This window comes from Oncorhynchus mykiss, chromosome 7 (assembly GCF_057628025.1).
Source record: "Oncorhynchus mykiss isolate SJ-2025 chromosome 7, ASM5762802v1, whole genome shotgun sequence".
In the NCBI taxonomy this organism is placed as follows: Eukaryota; Metazoa; Chordata; class Actinopteri; order Salmoniformes; family Salmonidae; genus Oncorhynchus; species Oncorhynchus mykiss.
The window spans coordinates 11,233,015-11,252,447 of record NC_143028.1 but is presented as its reverse complement, the minus strand read 5'-3'; the positions used below and the strand labels follow the sequence as shown (position 1 = coordinate 11,252,447).

Sequence of the window (19,433 nt, the reverse complement as noted above, 5' to 3'; positions counted from 1 at the left end):
GGACCGAGAGACTGAAAAACAGCTTCTATCTCAAGGCCATCAGACTGTTAAGTAGCCATCACTAGCCGGTACCACCCGGTTACTCAACCCTGCACCTTAGAGGCTGCTGCCCTATGTACATAGATATGGAATCACCAGTGACTTTAATAATGGAACACTAGTCACTTTAATGATGTTTACACACTGCTTTAGTCATCTCATATGTATATACTGTATTGTTTTCTACTGTATTTTAGTCAATGCCACTCCAACATTGCTTATCCTAATTATGTATTTCTTAATTCCATTCTTTTACTTTTAGATTTGTGTATTGTTGTGAATGTTTAGATACTACTGCACTGTTGGAGCTCGGAACACAAACATTTTGCTACACCCGCAAAAACATCTGCTAAATATGTGTATGTAACCAATAACATTTGATTTGATTTGAGGTCATACTACCTATTCTGCATCGGGGCTGGCCTGTTGCTGCCCACATTGGCTTGCCAAATCCCTGTGGTGGCAAATGTCCCCAAGAGGGACATCCACTTCCTTATGGGTCTTTTTTAAGACATCTGAAACCAACAGGACAAATGTATTACACTACCACAAGAACAATAAGCAATACATAGCAAACCTAGCTAAAAAAAAGTCTGAAGAAAATCAGGTGGCACTAACTCTGAAAGCTCCCCCCATTGAAAGTGAATACTACTGTAATGTTACCAAAGGATATGCGTACTGTAAGTTGTTTACATCAGTGGATGCTACTCAGAGGAGGAAGGGGAGGACCATCCTCCTCAGTGAATTTTATTTAAAAAATATATATTTTTAAAGTTATAATTTTTAGATCAAACTATACTAAATATATTCACATGTCACCAAATAATTTATTAAAACACACTGTTTTGCAATGAAGGTCTACAGTAGCCTCAACAGCACTCTGTAGGGTAGCACCGTGGTGTAGCCAGAGGACTGCTGGCTTCCGTCCTCTTCTGGGTACGTTAACTTCATTGCAAAGCCTAGGAGGCTCGTGGTTCTCACCCCCATTCATAGACTTACACAGTAATTATGACAAGTTCCGGAGGATGTCCTCCAACCTATCAGAGCTCTTGCAGCAATTAACTGACATGTTGTCCACCCAATCAAAGGATCAGAGAATTAATATATTACTGAAAGCAGAAACTACAGCTAGCTAGCATTGCAGTTCATAAAATGTGGTGAGTAGTTGACTCAAATAGAGAGAAAGACAATAGTTGAACAGTTTTTTAACAAATTAATTTATTCCAAAATGAAGGAGAAGCAAGAGAGAGAGTATTTTTTTTCACTTTCAATTTCACTTACTTAGCTAGGACATGCAGCTAGCTAGTTTAGCCAACTCAAACACCCTGCTCAAACAGTGGGATGCTATGTTAGCTAGCTGGCTATGACTATCCAACACAACACTGGAACTCTTCCAAGTCAAGGTAAGCTTTTGGTTTTACTTATTTATTGCCACCAGGGCCCACCGGTGTAAGGGCTAAACTGCTTACTAACTGTAGACAAACTTTACTGAATGATTGTAGGGGGTTTACTAGTGTGTTAGTTCTATCAGCTATGTTGACTATGATGTAAAATTTTGACAATGATGTAGGCAGTGTCGTGACTTTACTTTCATTAATCTGATGACTGTTATTTATCTAATCAACTAACTATGTTTAATTGTTACCCGATTAAATTAATCATGTAACAATTAACTCATTAGGATTTGGGGCACCACGAGAGTGGTTCATTAAAGAGTTACCATCTCCCGAATTAAACTCCTAAGGTCTTAACCTATTACATCCATAAACAGTCAATTTATTAATCCTAACCTCGTATCATATCATAATTCTGAACAGTCGAAACCTCCTGCATCTACAAAAAACAGAGCCTTACATATGATTCAGAACTACACAAATTGGTTGAATTATTTATTTACTAGCTAACTAAATGTTAACACAGGATAAGCATACACACTTAATACATTAGAAACAGGTCCCTAGTGGACTGACACAACATGGTGGTTTGTTACAAAAGACAAAAGGGAGAGAGAGAGAGAGAGAGAGGGACAGAGACTTGGTGAGAAGGCAACAACTGTTGGCGCAATTATTAGAAAATGGAAGAAGTTCAAGATGACGGTCAATCACCCTCGGTCTGGGGCTCCATGCAAGATCTCACCTCATAGGGCATCAATGATCATGAGAAAGGTGAGGGATCAGCCCAGAACTACACGGCAGGACCTGGTCAACGACCTGAAGAGAGCTGGGACCACAATCTCAAAGAAAACAATTAGTAACACACTACGCCTTCATGGATTAAAATCCTGCAGCGCACACAAGGTCCCCCTGCTCAAGCCAGCGCATGTCCAGGCCCGTCTGAAGTTTGCCAATGACCATCTGGATGATCCAGAGGAGGAATGGGAGAAGGTCATGTGGTCTGATGAGACAAAAATAGAGCTTTTTGGTCTAAACTCCACTCGCCGTGTTTGGAGGAAGAAGAAGGATGAGTACAACCCCAAGAACACCATCCCAACCGTGAAGCATGGAGGTGGAAACATCATTCTTTGGGGGTGCTTTTCTGCAAAGGGGACAGGATGACTGCACCGTATTGAGGGGAGGATGGATGGGGCCATGTATCGCGAGATCTTGGCCAACAACCTCCTTCCCTCAGTAAGAGCATTGAAAATGGGTCGTGGCTGGGTCTTCCAGCATGACAATGACCCGAAACACACTGCCAGGGCAACTAAGGAGTGGCTCCGTAAGAAGCATCTCAAGGTCCTGGAGTGGCCTAGCCAGTCTCCAGACCTGAACCCAATAGAAAATCTTTGGAGGGAGCTGAAAGTCTGTGTTGCCCAGTGACAGCCCCGAAACCTGAAGGATCTGGAGAAGGTCTGTATGGAGGAGTGGGCCAAAATCCCTGCTGCAGTGTGTGCAAACCTGGTCAAGAACTACAGGAAATGTATGATCTCTGTAATTGCAAACAAAGGTTTCTGTACCAAATATAAAGTTCTGCTTTTCTGATGTATCAAATACTTATGTCATGCAATAAAATGCTAATTAAATACTTAAAAATCATACAATGTGATTTTTGTTTTAGATTCCGTCTCTCACAGTTGAAGTACCTATGATAAAAATTACAGACCTCTACATGCTTTGTAAGTTGGAAAACCTGCAAAATCGGCAGTGTATCACATACTTGTTCTCCCCACTGTACTTTTCAAATTACAGTATTTTCTTTATAACATTTTAATGCAACAACAAGAAAAAATCACATTCTATATTAGGAAAATTGTTCCAGTATTTGCTTTAGAACATGTTAGAGTTTTGGCGGGAAAATGTCTGTGAAACAAAGGCATATTCCTGTGTGAATTTGGAGAAGGAGATAGCTGAATGTTCTAATCCTTGATTTACAACAGAGTGTGAACTGTCAACCCCCCACCAGCTCCCTTCTCCCCCCTCTGCGGGTGAGAGGGGGTCTGGCTGAAGTTATTTATTGCAAAGCTGATCTGACCTATTTGGATCCCTACAGGATAGTCATGACAGATGGGTATAGTGGTGTTGATATGGTTTGGCTTGGTCACATACAGCTGATGTGTTGTGCATTGAAGTCCACAAGCAAATGGAAAAGGTGAGAGGAGGGGAGGGCATATATGCAAGAAGGAATACAACGTGGCTGTTATGAAAGTCAGCCGTGTTTACGTGTGATCAGGGGTGTATTCGTAAACATACCAGAATTTGTCCAATAGAAACTCTCGTTTGCAAATGTTGGACTAATGATTACACACAAGATCAGCTAGATGCAGGAAATGGTGTGCAAGGCGCTATTGAATGTGTTACTATCTGTCACCTCAAAATTTTCTCTCGACCTGTGCACCTACTTTGTAAACTTTCATTCATAGGCTAGGTTGTAACAACCTCACGATGGGTAATTGGGAAAATTTGAGAATCATGTAGTAGCCTAAACCTATTGCCGTTACATTGAACTGGGTGAATGGAATATAAATGACAGTTATCCGATATGTAGCCTCTGAATTCAATGTATGAAACCTTTATGGTAAGGAAACTGTGAAAAACTATAAAAATCACATCAAAATGAATCCAAATCATTAACATGTGATGTAAAATCTTGTCTAATGATAGATAGTAAATGTTAGCTAGATAGTTAACGAAATTAGCTAGCTGAATAGCATTTACTAAAATGGGCAATAACTTAACCTTGGTAATGTTAGCAGATTGCATTATATTTTAGATCTCAAAAACTTTGACAGTTCTCTTACCTATGCTAGAGCAACTGTACTGTAACTTTACTGAAACGTCACCATTAACGTTATCATGCAGGCTAGTTAGCTTGCCAGGCATCTAAGCTTCGCAGCAGCTATTGATAGCCACAAGTCTGCAGTTGCTACATAAATGATACAGTTGGAAAACAAGTTGGCTCTGATCAATATCACAATTGCAGTATCATTCATGTTTTTAATCTTGCATTGTGGTATGAAAAGTTGATATTTCAGAAGGTTGGCTAGCTACAGTTCTGTCTCAATCTCTGGATGCCGCTCTTTTTTCCCAGGGGGTTGGCTATGTCAACCTATAACTCCTCCATCTTTTGCACCCCTCCATAGGTGTGCGACGCTATAGGCTGTGTCCTTCTCCCAAAGAATGAGAAGCTATACATTGATTGGCTCTTTGAACATGGACATGGAGATGGTGATTGGACATGGTTGACAGCCTAACGTGAGTAGAATGGCGCCAACGCCATGCTCTATCAACTGAGCTACAGAGGACCACACTGAGTATGATATGCAGTGTAATAAACTGGGTGGTTCGAGCCCTGAATGCTGATTGGCTGACAGCTGTGGTTTATCGGACCGTATACCACGGGTTTGACAAAACATGTATTTTTTACTGTTTTTACTGTTGCTCCATTTCTATCCATTGGAGGGCAGTACCTACAAGCTTGTTCTGTATGTGTCAATGGCTGTATATTTAAGCAATATGGCACCTCGGGGGTTTGTGGTGTATGGCCAATATACCACGGCTAAGGGCTGCGTCCAGGCACTCTGCGTTGCGTCGTGCGTAAGAACAACCCTTAGCTGTGGTATGTTGGCCATACACCACACCGCCTCTGGCCTTATTGCTTAAATATACAGCCATTGACACATGCAGAACAAGCTTGTAGGTACTGCCCTCCAATGGATAGAAATGGAGCAGCAGGCCCCCTCAGTCGTACTGTAGCTCCACATTATTGGGTTAGGGAGTAGCCTACGGGTGAAAGCCAGTATCCAGCCAGTATCCAATCTATCCAACCCAGCTAGTTCAAATAAACATGCACTTCACATGTACTTGTAATTCAGGCCATAAAACCAGAGGGATTTACAGACAAAACCTTGATCCCCGTCTCCTCAATGTAGTGTTTTGCTTTTTTTGATTGTTGATGGCATAGAGTAGACCAACACATTGGGTCCAGATGGGAACAGAGGGAGAGAAGCTGAGAGAGAGACGTAGGGAGACAGAGAGGGAGAAACATAAGTTACATTGGCATGTTTTGGAGGCCCTGCCATAAGAGAGACAGACAGAGAGAGGGAGAAGAAAGAGGTTGACATACATCTGTCATGCATTATTTCAGGAAAGCATTGCTTGAGAGAGAGAGAGAGAGAGAGAGAGAGAGAGAGAGAGAAAGAAATATAGACTATGTGAGGAGGAAGAATGACAGTCTGATTGGTTCTCTCCTTTGTCAGGGGTATAATCCCTGATATGCACAATCCCTCTGGAGGAGTAGCCATGCTTTGTGTCTCTGGATGGAACTGGTTCATAACCAGGTACTGACGGTCTTCAAACAACATTCTTCTCCTAATCGGGCAGGATTGGACCTCTCTCTGCTTTTCTCTGATTACCTCTCCCTCTTACTTTCTATCTCTCCCTTTCTCTCTCCAACTCTTTGTCTCTCTATCCCCTTCACTTTCTTGCTCCATCGCTCTTTCTTCCTCCCTCTTGTTCTTTCTATCTCTCCCTTGGTACATCATCTTGTACTCAGATAGAGTTGGAGTGGTTCCCAGTCCTGATTAGAGGGCTCTAACTCCAACCTCTCCTAAAACCTCCTGCGGGGTCTATACACAGAGGAGAATAATACACGTATCATCACAATCTATTCCATTGTACTGGAATCTACAGTACTGGATTCATTTTGATGTGCCCCTTAATGGAATCATCTTTCCCCTGTGAGACACAAGCATAGAACCAAATGAGGAAAGCATGTTATTCCCCTTCAGAAATACTTGTAATAGGCCCCCGATATGAAAATGATCCAATTTTTGATTTTCAAGTTTATAGAACAATTTTCTGGAAACTTTGCAAAAAGCCACATTGGGCTTCAATGTATGAAAACTTTACGTTAAGAAAACTGTGAAAATCTATAAAAAATCACATCAAAATGAATCCAAAACATTAACATGTGATGTACAATGTCAAATGATATATGAATCTGAAATGAAGTCATTTTATCTAAAATAGCAAATGTGAACATATATTTTTGAAAGGATCAACTGTTTTGTGTTTTTAGTATGTATGAAGAACATCTAACCTACTTTATTTAGTTGTCCCTTCTGGCTGAACTTGGAGGATAACCTCCTATCTTACTCTTTTATAACAAAATGAATGGTTGTCATAAACCACACCTTTTTGTTTGCCTGTTCTTTTGATGTGTAGAAGGAACATCAAAGTAGCTATTGAAGTCTTTGGTTGTCCATATTTGTAGAATCTGGAAGAGAAACAATCTCTCAGACGTTTCTGTTACTATATGAATGCAGCCCTATGTCTCAGGTTTGCAAACCCTTTAAGCCCAATGTTGCATCACTTGCAAAACTACCTTTAGCTCTGGCTCAGAATGTTTGTTTCTTGATTTATTTACAGAATCAGAACACAGAAAACAATATTTCAAGTAATTGTGTATGGGACCAGTGTGGTCTCAGTCGAGTGGACAGGTTTCTAGTGTTTCAGAGGCTACTGATGCCACAACGATGCTACTGACACAACAAATACTAGTAAGAGATGAATCTGGGTCTAAGGAGATGCACTAGGTAGTGTTTGACATCATTTTTTTCTTTAGGACCTGTACATGTTGCAATTCTTTTTGTTCGACCCCATGCCACATGGTTTTGCCATGGGCCCATGTTCCCATCAGCGTGGTCTGGTTTAAAGGGAATAAGCCTGTCTTCCCATGTCTGTTACAGTAGTGCTGGATTGAACCATCTCCAATCTCTCCTCCTCAATGTTTCAGCATGGTTGTAGGGAGTCAGTCACAGATCCAGAACCAGCTTACCCTCAGTGTGTGTGTGTGTGTGTGTGTGTGTGTGTGTGTGTGTGTGTGTGTGTGTGTGTGCACGTGTGTGCGCATGTGTGCCAACTAACAGACCTTTTTTGCATTGATGAGAAACATTCTCCTTTCAGTCCCTTCCGATCAATCGACACCCCCTTTAGCAAATCAGTTTCATTCTAGCAGTCTTAGAGTGGCTTATAAATGACACAACACGGGGTTCTTGTTCATTCAACAACAAAAAATCACACTTACGGGATGCCCGGACACAGTTGCCACACCACGAGCGGGAATCACCTCGGGAACAACGGGCGCCTCCCGGAGTCGAGAGAAAGCATGGCATTGTGGGACATTTGCCTCTGAATCAGTTAACATTCTTAGTCTCTGTTACACTAACTGACTCAAAGAAGAGAGGGGAGAAAGAGAGAAAGCAAGAGAGAGAGAAGATGAGGGGGGAAGAGACAGAGAGAACGACTGAAAGAGAGGGGGATGCCAACTTCAAACATTAGTCATAGTGCCCATTGAGATGTTCAACTTGAACAGTGTTTTTTTATATCCTACAAGACAATGCAGTATGATTGAGTAGACTGGATGTCGTGTCTGTAGTCTACCTTACATCACCGTCTCTCTCATGTGAATGAAGACATCTAGTCAGTTATCCAAAGCATCAGATGACACCCACTCTCACCAATCCTACAATGTCAAATCAGTGATTACTTCAAAGGGAAGGAAGGTAGGAATGAAAGAAGAACTGAAGGAAGGAAGGACCGATGAAAATATTGATGAAATATTTAATATAATTGGGAAAAGTGACAAGTTCCAATCTCAGCTAGTTGGTGGGGGAGGGATGGGTGTAGACTCAGAATGTACCACTGTAAGACATCATATGTATTGTTCCCTGCAGCCCAAGGCATTGGGTATGGGTGTAGACTCAGAAGACATATGTATTGTTCCCTGCAGCCCAAGGCATTGGGTATATGGGTTATGCAAGATACCACAATACATCCCTTTCACCACCTGTCACCATAACGTCAAAACAAACACAAACACAAACCCAACCACCAAACCATCTCAGATATCACACACATGCACAAGCATGCACGCATAGACACACAGACACAAGCATGCACGCATAGACACACAGACACAAGCATGCACGCATAGACACACAGACACAAGCATGCACGCATAGACACACAGACACAAGCATGCACGCATAGACACACAGACACAAGCATGCACGCATAGACACACAGACACAAGCATGCACGCATAGACACACAGACACACTGCATGCACGCATAGACACACGCATGCACGCATAGACACACAGACACACACATGCATGCATAGACACACAGACACACTGCATGTACGCACATACACACACACACTGTGTGGGAGTCAAAGTCATCATGAGGAAGTTTCCTATAATGCTCTGTGACTCAACACTCAACAGCCACCCAGGCAGAAAAAAAGGAGGGGGAGAGGGAAAAGAGGGGGAAAGAGTGATTCGGTGAAAGTGAATGGCTCTGACTCCTTGACGCATCACAGGCCAAGAGGGGGGGGGGGGGGGGGGGGGGGGGGGGGGGGGGTTAAAAAGAGAGGAAAAGACTGGGAGGAAGAAAAAACGACTGGCGTCTGTGTAGGAAGAGAGAGGAGGAGCTTGAAAAGTATGAACTTGTGTGTGAAGACGCAGACAGAGAGAAGGAGAAGCACTAGATTACTTAACGGAGTTTGGAAAAGCTCACCACTACCGGTGGTCTCTTTCGGACCGGAGATTTGCAATCAACTGATCAAATAATAGGTTTGGACCGAGCTTGGGCATGAAAGACTCCTCTTCTCGCATCTTGGGACTGCGGTGCAATTCACCTTGAACCTGTGCGGTTTTCCCCATCCTAACCTGTGTAAATTATACTCTATTAATAGAAGCGTAAAAAGTGGAGAGTTTGCCGACTGAACGAAAGAAGATAAAAGTTGCCATAAAATGATGTCATTATTATTCTTGATTCTGTACATTCCTGCTGTTATGTCCTCATCGTCACGTAAGTACAGCAGCTCTTCCATGTGATAACACACGTTGTCTGTAAATCTGGTTTGGTAGGATATAGCCTACTGTTAGATAATAGCCTACCTTGTTAATGGGCTGAACGGTATTGTTTATGCGGGTTTCATAGGGAATGAGTGTACAAAATAATTGCTCTAACAATGGAAAGTCCTACATCTTTTGAAACGATTATCCATAATATTGTAATAATAATTTGAGGTAAATATTAAGTGATTTGAACGCAGGGAATCAGATTTAGTAGGCTACCTTATTTTTCCAACCATTTCAAATTAAATTAGATGAACAGGCTAAACTTAATTATAATGCATTTCATAAAGAAATAAAATAACATTTGAGATCTGTATCCAGCATCAAACATTATGTAAAATAATGCAATATTGCTTTATGTAATATAATGTAATATAATATATACTTTTTTTTATTTTTAAAGTCAGTTCCATGAACAATCACTAGCCCTTATAGATTTGATGAAATGGTGAAATAATAGTCCTAGCTAAACACAGATCTCGGTTTTCTTGACCATGCTATTGAAAAACCGTGTCCCAAGAGGATGGATTTCAACAGTTCGGCTCTTAATTCGTTTAACACATGTAGCACTGGGCTGTCACCGAGGCAACACCACGGTGACATCATATGGTCGGGTCTCAGGGAATATTAAACGCCAGCTTAATACCAAGTTAAAGTAAATAAATCACAGTTATGTGCTGCGGTATGTCGGCTAGATTTTGTGTCTGAGTCCAGTTTATTTGTATAGGTGAGGTCATAAAACTACGGAGGCCTAGATTATTATTGTTTCAGTTGTTTCAGTTGTTTCGGGTTAATGAAGAAATGAATGAATGCAACAGTAGTGAGCTACTGCCTCTATAGCAAGAAGGCTTGGACTTTTATGGCACATGAGATTGTTTCCACAGAGTTGCTGGTTGAAGAGCAAGACCCACTGCTGCCATCCCCCCAATTTCTCCAGTGATAGATTCATAACAAAGCAATACACGTTTTCTGAAAGGTTATTTGTCCTGGTTTGGATGTGCATCAGCACTCTCCTCACCACTGAAGACCTTTAGGCTGCCTTGTGAACGGTCTCTCGCCTTCCTTTCCATGTCATGTTGATGCTCTCTAGTTGATGTTCTTGTTGTCAACGTTTCCAGTGAAAGCTCCCACTCACTCATCATAGTCATTGTAACTGCCATTCAGAAAACATCACATGGCTCGATATGGCTAAATGTTGCATGACGTCTTGTTTCAATTCACTCACATACAAGGCCTCCATCAAATGTTCCACGTGTGGCTCCTTTGTCCCGTAGACAGAAACACAGACGACCTTTGAACTGTTCCGTTCAGGAGTGAAGGGTAAACAGTGTTTTAGAAACCAGAGGATTGAAGACTGACATCCAGAACCAGGAGGGTCTAAAACCAGAGGCCATTTATCATCTCCACAACACCAGTGCTGTAATACAGGGCTTTAGCTCGACAGCTTGTGTGTTTACTTAGATGTAAAGCAATGCTTTTCACCCCTGAGAAACAAACAGGGTGTTGCAGACTTTTGTTCCATCCAAACACTTAACACATCTGATCTAACTGACCACCATCTTGGCTCTGTGCCTGGATGGAAATTAAACCCTGCAGAAATGATCAATGCTCAGTCTCAGACATGAACGAAAACAAACTGTACAAGCTGTATAATCAGTGCACAGAACACTCTCACCAGAAGAAAACACTGTTGCCCCTTTAAACCGTCATCTGTAGGAGCAGCCTTACCTCAGGAGACCTCCTTTCTAGAAACAAATACTATTTTACAGCCCATAGTTACTTCTTCAGAACCCATCAGGAGAGTAAATACACAAGTGTAATTGCATCTGTCGTTGAGGTCTTTAGAATGAATGTTCTGCTGCTTAATTCAGGGCCGTTCCCTCTGCCTGGCCTGTAATACTGCGGTGGTGAAACCATGGTTGTTATGGAGCTGGATCGTTGTTTGATTTGCTAATCACGGCCTGGCTTCCTCTCCACGATGATACATTTACAGCATCAGCGTTGACAGTGTTTTGGTGTAAATTGTGTGTGTGTGTGTGTGTGTGTGTGTGTGTGTGTGTGTGTGTGTGTTGTCGAGGAGGAGTTTTGGTCAAATGAAGGTCTTCATATGAGCTTCCTCAAAGCACAACACAGCCTTTTTGTCTGTTCAACACTCGTGGCTTGAGGATGAGACTTGTAGAGGTCTGACAATGTGATAAACACTCTGCGTCTATGGAAGTGGAAATCTGGGTTCACTACTGACCTGGAAGTTACGGCTGTGTTCTAGAATACAGTAGCCTATTTGTCGGATATTCTCTTCTGAATAATTCTCTCTCTTTCCCCTCTCGTCTGTCTCTATCCCTCTGCTTACTGGGAATCAATAGCTCAATCAACCATTCTTTAATCCATGTATTCACTCATCCCATCTCTCGCCCCTCCAGAGATGGCTGGTATCTTCCCCCAGGACCCAGCCCTGCCCATCGGCTCCACCCTCATTGCCACATGTTCAGTCAGCCCTGATCTGGGCCTCCACGCCAGCTCTCTGTTCTGGAGCCTGAATGGCCGCCGGCTGCCCAGCTCTTCTTACAGCGTGTTGAGCCCTACGGCCCTCAGTGTCACCCTGCCGGGCCTGCCAGCCTCTAGGCAGAGGTCAGGGGACAACCTGGTGTGTCACAACCATGGAGGACATGTTCTAGCCGGGTCCTGCCTCTACATTGGGAGTAAGTGGAGCAACACACACACACACACACACACACACACACACACACACACACACACACACACACACACACACACACACACACACACACACACACACACACACACACACACACACACACACACACACACACACACACACACACACACACACACACACACACATCTAGCAGCAGCACCTAGCGCACACATAGTTAAAAGTTAACAGTGTTATACCAGTCTTATATCAGAGTACCAACCTGTGGTGGATGAGTAACTGTAGGGTCTTTAGTCCTGTTAACTCCTGTGTTATTACACCATGTTGTGGTGCATTACTCCCTTAACTACTCCCTGGACATGGAGTCTGACACACACACACATACAGGTCTGACATACAGACATACGCACACACACACAGTGTTGTCACAGTGCCCTAATCTCAGCGTGACGTCCCTGTTCAACACCTTGTGTTCAGAAAGGGATGGAATCTTGGCAAAGTACCAGAATTTGAACCCCAGACAGACAGAAGAACATTCTGGACTAAAAGATATCCTCTCTCCCTCCACCCACCTTCTCCCTCAGTGCCTCCAATGAAGCCAGTCAACTTAACCTGCTGGTCCAGAAACACCAAAGACCTGACCTGTCGATGGGCACCGGGAGGACAGGGAGAGACCTTCATCAAGACCAAATACACACTCAAATACAAACTCAGGTACACACTCCTTACACACACTTAATACACATGCATACACACACATTCTAATATAGTTTGATTCTATTATATGTGTGTGTGTGTGTGTGTGTGTGTGTGTGTGTGTGTGTGTGTGTGTGTGTGTGTGTGTGTGTGTGTGTGTGTGTGTGTGTAGGTGGTATGGCAGAGAGAGAGAATGTGAGGAGTACAGTGCCACCCAGCCATACTCTTGCTACATACCTCGTGACCTCGCCCTCTTCACGCCCTACGAGATCTGGGTGGAAGCCACCAATCAGCTCGGCTCAGCCACCTCGGATGTCATCACCCTGGATATCCTAGACGTGGGTGAGTGTGTGCGTACGTGCGAGTGTGTGTGTGTGAGAGAGACAGAGACAGATAGAGACACAGAGAGAGAGTAAGTGCCTGAACTTTGACCCTCTGGCTTTAGAGCTTTACATCTGCCCCAGTTAAAAGTTGCCCTGGGGCACATATACAGGATCAGCTTACCTAGCCCAAGACCTAACAGTAACCATTAGTGGAGAATCGTAAAACTGACCTAAGATAAGCATCTAGGACCAACTTCATCCTACTACTTAGATCCCGACCCAGGATTTTGGGGGTGAGGGACACACACACACACACACACACACAAATGGGGGAGGACGAGCATTTTGTAGAATGGAAGACCAGACACACCCTGCCTTTTGATGAGCTCATTTTCCTTTTACTCACGCTGGGTGGTCACACACACACACACACACACACACACACACACACACACACACCCTGCGGATGGGGCAGGGCTAGGAAGGTGGGCGATTGACGCGTTACACCACTCGAGTTACTACTCGCTGCTCCCTCATTTCCCTCCACACTGAAACTAATAACACAACAGTACCCGTGCTGTATGACTTACTGTTACGGTCAGATCCAATTCACTCAGAGAAGAAAGAAATAACCATTATTTTACACGGATCTTTCTGTTTTAAAGTAGTTCTGAGTTACGCTACCTCTTTCCCCTCCCCGTCCACAGTAACGACGGACCCGCCGTCAGGTGTGAGCGTGAGTCGTGTGGGTGACCTGGAGGACCATCTGAGTGTTCGATGGGAGTCTCCCCCAGCTCTCAAAGATTTCCTGTTCCAGGCCAAGTACCAGATACGCTACCGGCTGGAGGACATCTCAGACTGGAAGGTCATGGAGGACGTTGGGAACCTGACATCATGTCGCCTGGCAGGCCTGAGACCGGGTACTGTGTATTTTGTCCAGGTACGGCGTGTGTGTGTGTGTGTGTGTCTGTGTGTTTGTGTGTGTGTGTGTGTGTGTGTGTGTGTGTGTCTGTGTGTTTGTGTGTGTGTGTGTCTGTGTGTTTGTGTGTGTGTGTGTGTGTGTGTGTCTGTGTGTTTGTGTGTGTGTGTGTGTGTGTGTGTGTGTGTGTGTCTGTGTGTTTGTGTGTGTGTGTGTGTGTGTAGGTGTGTGTGTGTGTGTGTGTGTGTGTGTGTGTGTGTGTGTGTGTGTGTGTGTGTGTGTGTGTGTGTGTGTGTGTGTGTGTGTGTGGTAATCCCAGTGTGTTCTATGCAGGTGCGCTGTAACCCAGTAGGGATCTATGGGTCTCGTAGGGCTGGTATCTGGAGTGAATGGAGCCATCCTACTGCTGCTTCTACACCTCATAGTGGTGAGGACGCACACACACACACACACACACACACAGACACACACACCCAAACACACACACTCTAACCCCCTCTCTCCCCTCCTACAGAGCGTGTGTTATCAGGTTCGTGTGACTCCAAGTCTGGAGACTCCAATTCTACGTTACGTCGAGAGCTGAAGCAGTTCTTCGGCTGGGTACGGAATAATGCGTATGGCTGCGGCGGCATGTCAATCAAACTCTACGACCAATGGAGAGTCTGGATGCAGAAGTCCCACAAAACACGCAACCAGGTAGGTAAGGATCTAAGTAGAACTCACCTGCACTCGCGTACAACAACCACACACACAGGTATGCACACAGGTCTTATTGAATCATTTGTATCATCATGTTTGAATCGTTCAGCTTTTCTTGGGGAAATCCTCATAAGTTTTTCTCTCTCTCAGGTCCTACAAGGGGATAAGTCATAGTACGCATCCCCCCTGCCTTTAAACAACCATCAACAAAGTCAAGACAACATGTGTGTGAAAAATGGTGTCCCCTAAATGCTGTGGTTTTGCATACACCATTCAGCGACGGAAGAAGGGGGCAGAAATACAATTTTGGGGACAGTGTCTCAAGCCCTGCCCCATCCGCAGGGTGTGTGTGCTGTAATTATTTAACAAGACGTGGAGGAATAAGACATTGAGGAATAGTGATCTTCTTCTTACTGTGGGAACACTGGCAGCTCTGAAAAGCTAGAGATCCACAGCACCCTCTAGTGGAAGTTAACATACTGGGAGGAACAGTGGAGACAGAGGACCAGAGTAATGTTTCTAGTCACATCCCAGTCTTAAACCATGACGACCCAATCGGAACTGTCTGTGACCCACTATTTGGGAACCCTGGTCTGGGAGGAGGGGGGGGGGACTATTAAGGACTATTAACTGACATTGTGTTACAGGACTATTAACTGACATTGTTGTCTGTGTCAGTGTGGAGATCTGTCTTAATAATAAGTAGGGTCAGGAGTTTTTCCTGATCATATGGCCCTGCCCAGGAACACCTCCTGACCATAATGCTAATGTATTTTTCTACAGAATTGTACTGTCATATTTAAACTATTATTTTTTGTTACTAAGTTATGTTTGGTTACTGATAATGTTATTGACTTAATTATGAATTATAGTTTGGTTTGAAAGAGTTTGGAAGTCATTCTATTCACACACACTCGCACACACCCCCGGACACACACACCCCCAGACACACACACCCCCGGACACACACACCCCCAGACACACACCCCCCCCCGGACACACACACCCCCAGACACACACACACCCAGACACACACCCACAGACACACACACCCCCAGACACACACACCCACAGACACACACACCCCCGGACACACATACCCCCAGACACACACCCACAGACACACACCCCCCAGACACACACACACCCCCAGACACACACACCCCCAGACACACACACCCCCAGCCACACACTCGCACACACCCCCAGACACACACACCCCCAGACACACACTCGCACACACCCCCAGACACACACACCCCCAGACACACACCCACAGACACACACACCCCCAGACACACACACCCCCAGACACACACTCGCACACACCCCCAGACACACACACCCCCAGACACACATTCCCCCAGACACACATTCCCACAGACACACACCCACAGACACACACCCCCGGAGACACACAACCCCAGACACACATTCCCCCAGACACACACCCCCAGACACACATTCCCCCAGACACACATTCCCCCAGACACACAGCTGTGTTCCTCTATGCACTTATAGCCTGTCATGTTTCTGTTACTGATGTTACACTGGGGGAACAGGAACGATGTTCTCTATATGTAATCTATACATGACTCCATTAACCCAGTTTATGGTGATACATAATCAATCGGTAGGAATCCGACTCTGTTTATCCAGCATGTTTAGGGTCAACGGCCGTGTTGTCTGTCTGATGTTGATGACATGGCTGCAGGGTCCCGTTACTGCGGCCTGCGGTTGCCTGTTAATAATTAACCCGTGTTTGTTGGTCAGGGCTCTGCTCACAGTCTTTAGTTACCTCTCTCTGCCTCCCAGCACCCTTTATCTAAAGATATCCTATACAGTAACTTAAAGCTACACTCAGCAATATGACATCATTATGCCGGTCAGATTTCTCCTTACAGAATCAGCAGCAATGCAAATTAGGGAGAGACAATAGTGGTAGTCTTGGTAAATCTGAATTCTGTTGTTGTTCATGTATGCATGTTAAGCAGGAAGTTGCCCCAATATGTGCGATGATATCATATTGCTGAGTCTCCCTTTGAAGGGTCAGATTTGAAATACCTCCTGCATCACAGTGTGTACCAGAGAGACAGAGGGGGCATCTAACGATTGCTGCAGGTGGGCAAAGTGTAGCTAATTGTCTATGCGTGACTAAATGGGTTTAAACCTCGGTCATCTGCGTGCCACAACATTATTAACCAGCTGAGCTAAAGCCTGGAAAAGCTACCGTAAGTCTTCAGTTGCCAGGGAAGTGTACTCATCACATGGACATCGAGTCGCCTCTATGACACATGAACTCTAGGAAGAGAAGTGAGATGGTGATTCAGGTGTTCCCAGGGCTGCAGAATGGAGATAACGTTTCCTCAGCTTGTAAAGACCATCTATAATTCAGCCTATGAGGCTGTGTTTTTCCTGAAGAGGCTGGATGGTGCCGGGAGTGAATCAATGACAGAACAGCAAACAGTAAAGGGAAGAGAAGGAAGAAGAGAGGAAAGAGAGAGAGAGAGAGATCTGTGTGCACGGAGTAGAGTTGTCAACTTATTCTGGGATACCTTAAGAGTGGTCTAACAAAGTTTTTTTTTCCCGAGTGGTCTAACGAAGTTTTTTTTCCCCGAGTGGTCTAACAAAGTTTTTTTTCGAGTGGTCTAACAAAGTTTTGTCGACAGACGTGAAGCAGGAAGGACCCGTACAGAGGATATGTTTGGACTAACAGGGGATCAAATCAGACCGAATCTCTTCTCCTGCTTGTTATTGTTGTGCTGATTGGTGATTGCATTTCTAGCTGCCAGCGAATCACAGGGCTGCCCACACAGACACAACGGACTGCTCTGGGAGAAGGTCCCTCAGCATTCTCTGAGGGTTGGCAACCCTAGCTGGGAGTGACAGAAGAACAACGTGTAAAAGAGGAAGAGAGGAGGGTTTGGAAAATAGAGAGAGAGAGAGAGATCGACAAATCATGGAGGTTAAGAGACGTCCGATAATCGCTGGCAGAGAGAAAGGTTTGTTGAAGACATCTATTATGTAACATGTTTACATTACAACTTTAATTTAATTGACAGGGACCGTACTCAACACTGTCATATTTCTGTTTTAACATCAATGGAAAAGTGAAATGAAGAAGCTCTAGAAACTGGAGGAGCAGGAATATGGAATTTGTATTTATTTTAGTTTTACATGACTGGAAAATAAACATGATCATTATCATCACCATCATTACTTGTTGCTAGGGCCAGGCCCCGGTCGCTATGCTCTCCCTCCAACCATTGGCTACATCAACCATGACCTCACCAAGCCCAGTAGCCCCGCCTACACCTTCCACAGACGTATGAGCAGCAACAGTAAGTCTCTGAGGTCAATCTCAGTCTCTTTGCCTATTTCTCTTGTATGGTGAGTAGACCTTATTCACACCGTTGCCGTGAGGATTCACACTCCAGGCTAGTAGGGCAGGAAGCAGAAGTCTATGGAAAGTACTGCTGACATTTTCCTCAAGTTTGACCTTTAAATTACCCTTTGACCTTCATTATTATTATTCATTGTGGGTTCTTCTCCACAGTGGTCTCTGTGGATTGTAGTCCAGGACCCCAGTACCACATCGATGCCAAGATGACCCGGTTCGGCCGCGTCGGTACCCCTTCTTACTCCATGCTAGGCAGGGCAAGACACTCCGGTGAGACTAGCTACTCCCTGAATCAGATAAATTGTTCAATCAAACTGTATTACCCCAGTGGGCTGCGGGACATTCGTTACATTCTCTCTCTATCTCTCTCTCTCACCCCCCCCCCCCCCTCTCACTTCTAGCTGAACTCTTCCAGACTCCAGGTCCAGGTGCCTACAGCCCAGAGAAACCTCATCTCAGAACTCCCTCCTACACTATTGGCTCTCGGTCACGCTACCGTATAATGGATTCTGTGCCCGCCCCTAACCGGTACAAATGAAAGAGAGAGAGACAGTGAGAGAGAGAAAGAGAGGGAGAGAGAGGGAGAGGAAGAGAGAGGGAGAGCGGGTAAAGAGGGACCCTATATCATTCATATCATTCTAATCATCCTCCCAGGTACACCCTCCCTAACCTGCTGGGTTCCCAGGTGCCCCACAAGCCGTCCAGTGCCAGCTACAGCTTGGCGGGGCGCAGACAGGTTGGCGCTCCATCAGAAGACCTGTCCATGACCCCTGGACCAGGACGCTACAACAGTACTGACCCCAGCGTCTACCTCACACGACAGCCGTCCTTCTCTATGCAGGTTTATAGCTTTATCTTATATTTATGTCGGTATTTAATTCGCTTTTTAGGTATTTATTTATTTACAATTGAATATTTTGTATAGTATTTTCTTGCATATATCTTCCTCTAAATTAGAGTATTGGGATGTTTCCCTTAAAATAAAGTTGGATGTGATTTTAATTTGGATCCAGAGCCGGACTACCCGGGCCAGCGATCAGTCTCAGAAGCCTGGGCCAGGGACCCACAGCCCGGAGAAGGTCCTGCTCCACCTCCCCAGACCTCCTGCCTTCTCCCTGGGCATCAGACACTCAGAGTTCATTACTCCTCTGGTGGTGGTTGTTTCCGACTGATTTTTATTGGAGTTTCACATGGAGTTTGTGGAAATGCTGGAGTCAGTTCTGAGTTAAATACCACTGTGTTGTTTTAATGAGCACATTTAGCACAATGTTGGAAAAGTGCGTCACAAATAGAGTGTTTTTATTATCATTGTTAAGCCAAGT

The 19,433-nt window shown here is 44.5% G+C and overlaps 2 protein-coding genes across 3 annotated transcripts; both read left to right on the top strand.

Moving 5' to 3' along the window:
- The first annotated feature begins 8,941 nt into the window (after nt 1–8,941).
- Nucleotides 8,942–15,598, top strand: LOC118965264 (cytokine receptor-like factor 1). 2 transcript variants are annotated; one of them, XM_036982770.2, is made up of 8 exons: nt 8,942–9,350; nt 11,821–12,099; nt 12,659–12,788; nt 12,943–13,112; nt 13,801–14,033; nt 14,346–14,439; nt 14,527–14,708; nt 14,862–15,598. In XM_036982770.2, the coding sequence occupies exons 1-8, from the start codon at nt 9,293–9,295 to the stop codon at nt 14,883–14,885; spliced, it is 1,170 nt and encodes a 389-aa protein (XP_036838665.1). In that variant the 5' UTR covers nt 8,942–9,292; the 3' UTR covers nt 14,886–15,598. The 2 variants fall into 2 exon arrangements, with proteins under 2 accessions (XP_036838665.1, XP_036838666.1); XM_036982771.2 differs by having other exon boundaries at nt 9,003–9,350; nt 14,527–14,712; nt 14,862–15,024.
- A 1,603-nt stretch (nt 15,599–17,201) lies between these two features.
- LOC110528901 (ciliary microtubule associated protein 1C) lies at nt 17,202–19,426 on the top strand. Its single transcript, XM_021611082.3, has 6 exons — nt 17,202–17,713; nt 17,942–18,052; nt 18,268–18,381; nt 18,513–18,639; nt 18,766–18,952; nt 19,125–19,426. Exons 1-6 carry the CDS (start codon nt 17,671–17,673, stop codon nt 19,281–19,283), a joined length of 741 nt encoding a protein of 246 aa, XP_021466757.1. The 5' UTR covers nt 17,202–17,670; the 3' UTR covers nt 19,284–19,426.
- Nucleotides 19,427–19,433: the final 7 nt, after the last annotated feature.

Excerpts from the sequence above, each read along its gene's own strand:
- LOC118965264 (XM_036982770.2), top strand. The coding sequence starts at position 9,293 with ATGATGTCATTATTATTCTTGATTCTGTACATTCCTGCTGTTATGTCC. Across the intron at positions 9,351-11,820 it reads TGTTATGTCCTCATCGTCAC|AGATGGCTGGTATCTTCCCC; the intron begins GTAAGTACAGCA and ends TCGCCCCTCCAG. Across the intron at positions 13,113-13,800 it reads CCTGGATATCCTAGACGTGG|TAACGACGGACCCGCCGTCA; the intron begins GTGAGTGTGTGC and ends CCCCGTCCACAG.
- LOC110528901 (XM_021611082.3), top strand. The coding sequence starts at position 17,671 with ATGGAGGTTAAGAGACGTCCGATAATCGCTGGCAGAGAGAAAG. Across the intron at positions 17,714-17,941 it reads AATCGCTGGCAGAGAGAAAG|GGCCAGGCCCCGGTCGCTAT; the intron begins GTTTGTTGAAGA and ends ACTTGTTGCTAG. Across the intron at positions 18,053-18,267 it reads CAGACGTATGAGCAGCAACA|TGGTCTCTGTGGATTGTAGT; the intron begins GTAAGTCTCTGA and ends TCTTCTCCACAG.